This window comes from Pristiophorus japonicus, chromosome 11 (genome assembly GCF_044704955.1).
Source record: "Pristiophorus japonicus isolate sPriJap1 chromosome 11, sPriJap1.hap1, whole genome shotgun sequence".
Taxonomy (NCBI): Eukaryota; Metazoa; Chordata; class Chondrichthyes; family Pristiophoridae; genus Pristiophorus; species Pristiophorus japonicus.
The window spans coordinates 83,943,527-83,949,526 of record NC_091987.1 but is presented as its reverse complement, the minus strand read 5'-3'; the positions used below and the strand labels follow the sequence as shown (position 1 = coordinate 83,949,526).

Below are 6,000 nucleotides of genomic sequence, written 5' to 3'. Positions count from 1 at the left end.
GTCCTGTCGGGAGACTCTGTTTATGATAGATTTGTAATGCCCACAGTTTCGTATGGATCCCCACAGATTCGTACGGATCCATCAGGCTTCATTAGGGACGATGGGACTTGCCCAGTCACTAAATTCCATGGGTGAGAAAATGCCTTCCCGCAGAAGCCTGTCCAGTTCATGTTCAATCTTTTCCCTCATCACATAGGGCACAGCTCTAGCCTTGTGATGGACCGGTCTAGCATCCACTCTGATGTAGATTTTGACTTTAGCTCCTTTGAAGGTGCCCACACCTGGCTGAAAGAGATGTTCAAATCGACTTAGAACTGTTGAGCAGGAGGTCTGTTCCTCTGACGATATGGCGTGAACATCATCCCATTTCCAATTTAGTTTTGCCAGCCAGCTTCTCCCCAGTAGTGCTGGGAGATCTCCGGGGACAATCCACAGGGGTAGTCGGTTCACTGTCCCTTTGTGTGTGACTGAGAGCATGGCTCTGCCAAGAGGGATAATTTCTTTGGTATAAGTCCTTAGTTTGGTATCGACCCTTGTGAGTTTTGGTCTGTCTCTTTTGTGCGGCCACAGCTGCTCATGAGAGATTGACTCGCTCCCGTATCCAGCTCCATGTTGACGGGTATCCCGTTGAGTAGGACCCTCATCATTATTGGAGGGGTCTCGCTGTAAGAGCAGTGGCCATTGATCATGTTGACCCGCTGTACATCGGTGTCCCGGGTACTGTCCCCACCGTCTTCTGGTCCGCTTTCCGACCCTTCCGATTCGTATACCAGCCGAGCTGCCGTTTTTCTGCACATGCGGGCCCGATGTCCTGTATAGTTGCAGTTTCTGCAAACGGCATGCTGAAATCGACACCCCCCTTGATGACTGCCTTCCCCCACATCTCCAGCACAGACCGCTTCCATTGTTTCCAAGGAATAAGCTGTGTCTGGCTGATCTCTCTTGAGCTTCTCTCAGTTTGTAGTTGATTGCTCGCATTGTGGGTTGATGAGGTGTGAACGGTCGTTCATGTGGCCCTTGATGGCTTCTGGTGCCACTGCCTGCTGTTGAGGGCCTGCTCTCCTGCCTTTGTCTGTGTGTTGGGGTAGCAGCTTGTTTCACGCTGTGAACCCCTTGTTCCGATGTTTCGTTAGTTGTCGTACCCGCAGTGTAGATCAACCTCGTTTCTTCTTCACCTGCCAAGAATGTCTGTGCAACCAGTGCTGCTGCCTCTAAGGTCAAGTTCTTGGTCTCTATGAGCTTTCGGAATATGCCTGCGTGGCCTATTCCTTCAATAAAAAAGTCTCTCAGTACTTCTCTCCTTAGTTCATCGGAGAACTCACATAAACTAGCCAACCTCTGAAGTTCCGCCACGAAGTCGGGTATGCTCTGGCCCACACAGCATCTGTACTTGCAGAACCTATGTCTGGCCATGTGTAGGCTGCTCGCTGGCTTCAGGTGGTCTCTTACCAGTGTGCTCAGCTCTTCAAACGACTTGCTTGCTGGTTTCTCGGGTGCCAGCAGGTCCTTCATTAAGGCGTATGTTTTCGAGCCACAACTGGTCAAGAGATGGGCTCTTCTCGTGTCTGCCTTATCATCGCCTAACCAGTCTTTGGTTACAAAGCTTTGCTGGAGCCTTTCTATAAAGTCCTCCCAATTGTGGTAAGGTAAGCTTGTGGTTACAGGTCATCTCTAGTTACAGTCATGTATAGATACAGTTATGTACAGTAGTGTGAGATACATGACAGAGGGCAGTGCTGTGTGGTGGGGTCAGGTTGGTGGAGGACCTTTGGCTTATGGATGTTTAGTGTAAGGCCCATGCTTTCGTACGCCTCAGTGAAGATGTTGACTATGTCTTGTAGTTCAATCTCTGAATGTGCAGAGATGCATGCGTCGTCCGCGTATTGTAGTTCAACGTCAGAGGATGGGACAGTCTTGGATCTGGCCTGGGGACGACGAAGGTTGAACAAGTTCCCACTGGTTCTGTAATTTAGTTCCACTCCAGCGGGGAGCTTGTTGAGTGTGAGGTGGAGTATTGCAGCGAGGAAAATTGAAAAGAGGGTAGTCGCGATGATGCAGCCCTGCTTGACCCTGGTCCGAATGTGGATTGGGTCTGTGATTGGGTCCATACTTCATGTAATGCTCTTCTGACTATCAGTTGCAGCGATGCGCCATTTCTTTACATCTTCTAACTCTCGCTTATTCAGCCTGACATAATCCCATAAGAAGATAAGAAATAGGAGCAGGAGTAGGCTATACAGCCCCTCGAGCCTGCTCCGCCATTCAATACAATCATGGCTGATCCAATCATGGACACAGATCCACTTCCCTTCCCGCGCCACATAACCCCTTATTCCCTTATCGGTTAAGAACAAAATATTTATTCAGAGTTTCTGCCATCTCCATGTTCCCCAGCAGTAATTCCCCGGTTTTATCCTCCAAGGGACCAACATTTACGATAGCCACTCTTTTCCTTTTTATATACCTGTAGAAACTCTTGCTATCTGTTTTTACATTTCGTGCCAGCTTACTTTCATACTCTGTCTTCCCTTTCTTAATCATTTTTTTAGTCATTCTTTGCTGGCTTTTAAAAGCTTCCCAATCTTGTGTCCTCCCAGTATTTTTGGCCACTTTCTATGCCATACCATCTACGCAATCACAATATGTGCCTAAATATGTTCCGCATTAAATGCTCTCAAAACTTTTGGAGGGCGTCTCCACTGAGACTTTACCATCTTTCGCTACTCATTGCCGCTTCCTCTACCACACCTTCCCTTCAACGGAGTCATATAGAGAAACACATCTGAACTCTTTCTGTGCGGGTTAAGGTCCATGACATTACTCTTTATTTGCTGTGAGGGTTATTCGATCTGATTGATTTATTACATCTCTCAGAATAGAGTTATGTCCATGACCACAACAAAGCATGCTGGGTACAGGTATTTTGTGATTAAGCAGAACAGATTTTATTTAGGAGTTTCCTTGCAGTACAAAGAAATAAAACTTAACAAGGCAATAGTGACAGTCTAGTCATTGAAACCTCAATGGTAGGCCACCGAGTAACAGTGGCGCTTGTCTCTTGCTGTGTTCTTCCTCAGTTTCCTCTGTAAGAATGCTGCCCCTAAAGTCGAATAGCTGTAACTTTATACCCTTTTCCTCCCATACCAATGTTGTGAGAATCTGCAGCTATCTCAGGCTTATAATAGATCATTACAAGTCTGTACCTCTGATCTTCTATGTTATATCTCATGCTTCCCTGAGAACTTTTCGAAGGACTGTGTCACAGATTTAATTAATGAGCTTGACGGTACAAAATGTGACATGCTGCATTCTTTTCATTTATTGATAATTAATTGGTTTTGGTTCGAAATGAAGATGTTTCAGCAACCTGGGATCACGTGGGCCTGGACCACGAATCACAATATAGTATTCTCAGTCATAGTAATGAGAGCTCCAAGCTCCCATTACTATCAATGAGATTACCCCTAAAATCAAATAAAACACAAACATAAGAAAAACACTTCACTTTTTAAAATTTAATAGAAATTACATTAAATTTTGGGGCTGAAATTGGTGGAAGTTGCGCCCGCAGCCGCGGAGGTTCCACCGGAAATGTAGTTTTTTTGGGCGATTCCTCCGGATCTGTCCATCTGTCGTCCACATTCTGCCCGGCGCGAGATTGGTCGTGGAGGGTCCCGCCGGCGTGATGTCGCGCCACCTGCCCATACCGGATGCTGGAAATCGCCCATTTTGGTCAGGGATGATGGCCTCAGATCGACCTACCACCCGCCAGAAGGACCACTCACAAAAAGCAGGTCTGAGCTGGCCGTGAGTCGGGCGGCAGGGAGAAGGGCTCCGAGTGCTGCAGAGCTGCACATCGCAGCTATGGTGCAGATGCTGGACCATCGTGAGTGGGACTGCTGGAAAAAAGTTTGCTGGGCTTCATAAATAGAGGTTTGGAGTACAAAAGCAAGGAATTTATGATGAACCTTTAAAAAAACATTGGTTTGGGCTCAACTGGAGTATTGTGTCCAATTCTGGGCACCGCAGTTTCGGAAAAATATTAAGGCCTTAGAGAGGGTGCAGAAAAGATTTCCAAGAATGGTTCCGGGGATGAGGGACTTCAGTTACATGGGTACACTGGAGACGCTGGGGTTGTTCTCCATATAGTAGAGAAGGTTGAGAGAAGATTTGATAGAGGTGTTCAAAATCATGAGATGTCTAGACAGAGCAGTTAGAGAGAAACTGTTCCCATTGGCGGAAGTGTTGAGAACCAAAGGACACAGATTTAAGGTGATTGGCAGAAGAACCAAAGGCACCATGAAAAAAAACCTTTTTACTCAGCGAGGGGTTAGGATCTGGAATGCACTGCCTGAAAGGGTGGTGGAGGCAGATTTAATCATGGCTTTCAAAGGGAATTGGATAAGAACCTGAAGGAAAAAAATTGCGGGGCTACGGGGAAAGGGTGATGGACTAGCTAAAGTGCTCTTGCAGAGAGCCGGCAAGGGCTCGGTGGGCCGAATGGCCCTCTTCTGTGCCATAACCATTTTATGATTCTATATGATTCTATCCCATATGCATGGTGGTCCCTCATTGGCATTCCTGCCACCAACAAGAAACCCTTGTTGAAATAAATGCAATGTGCATTCATTTAAGACAGTTCCATAAACCTGAGATTTCTGATAGCATTGTTAATTTTTCTAGTATCTAAAATCATTTTAATATTTCTTGATTGTCAAAAGCTGGTTGGAACCCGATCTAAAACAGCATTTAATTATTTTTCAAAGGACACACATATGAAAGAAACACATCTACTTCATTCTTTATAATGACTCGCTTGGGGTGTAATTCATGAGGTAGATAATGTGCTATCGTCATCTCCCAAGCATCCACAAATGCCACCTTGATGCCCTCAAACATCTTTCTGAGCAGTAAATCAAGCTGATAGGAGTACCAGTCACTGTTGTAGAGACTGACCTCCCGTGGAAGGGCCTGGACATTGGCAGTCTTTATTACAATCAGTGTATCTGGACTCCTATCCAGCAATCGCAGAATTGATCTCCGGACGTACTGCAGCCTTCGGATGTATGGTTCTACTGGAAAAGTGTTGAAATGGCACCAAATGGTGAAGGCTATAACTGTGCTCTTTCCTCCTTTAATGTCATCCAGTTTATTTGCCATGAGTGGCAGGTCCTGAAGCGAAATGGGTGCGATTCGGATTGGTTTGCCATGAGCATAATATTCTATCTTGATCTTGTTGTCGATATCCAAAGCGAGATGAGGGCCGGTATTTTGAGAATTGCCAAGATCAAACTTCCTGAGACCTAAAACAGATGTCACATTAAACATGATACTGAGTCATATTTATTGCAGATAATAATTAACAGGAATGAAGTCGGAAGGCATATCATTTAAACCACAGAAACTCAAAATGGAGCCACAACTCCCATCCTACTCTAATAAAAAAAGAAAATGCTGGAAATCTTAGTGGGTCAGGTAGCATTTGTGGAGAGAAAGCAGATTATGAAAGTAAACTAGCACAAAATATTAAAACAGATAGTAAGAGCTACTACAGGTACATAAAAAGGAAAAGAGTGGCTAATGTAAATGTTGGTCCCCTAGAGGATGAGGCTGGGGAATTAATAATGGCAAATAGGGAAATGGCAGAGACTATGAACAAATTGGAAGACACTAAAAACATCCCAATGGGGGATAATCAAGGGGCTATAGGGAGGGAGGAACTTATTACAATCACTATCACTAAAGAAGTAGTACTCGGTAAAATAATGGGACTAAAGGCGGACAAGTCCCCTGGACCTGATGGCCTGCATCCTAGGGTCCTAAAAGAAGTGGCGCAGAGATAGTGGATGCATTGGTTGTAATCTACCAAAATTCCCTGGATTCTGGAGAGGTCCCAGCGGATTGGAAAACCGCAAATATATTGGTCCTACTTAAAAAAGATGGCAGACAGAAAGCAGGAAACTACAGACCGGTTAACCTAACATCTGTTGTTGGGAAAAT

General features: G+C 45.3%; 1 protein-coding gene across 2 annotated transcripts in view; it reads right to left on the bottom strand.

Annotated features, from left to right (window-relative positions):
• Window positions 1-2,927: 2,927 nt before the first annotated feature.
• LOC139276121 (NXPE family member 3-like) overlaps window positions 2,928-6,000 on the bottom strand; it is a 104,536-nt gene continuing 101,463 nt past the window's right edge. For both annotated transcript variants that reach the window (XM_070893637.1, XM_070893638.1), the window contains exon 6: window positions 2,928-5,303. In XM_070893637.1, coding sequence (XP_070749738.1) covers window positions 4,750-5,303 — 554 coding nt within the window. In that variant the 3' untranslated portion in view covers window positions 2,928-4,749. The remainder of the gene's footprint in view (window positions 5,304-6,000) is intronic.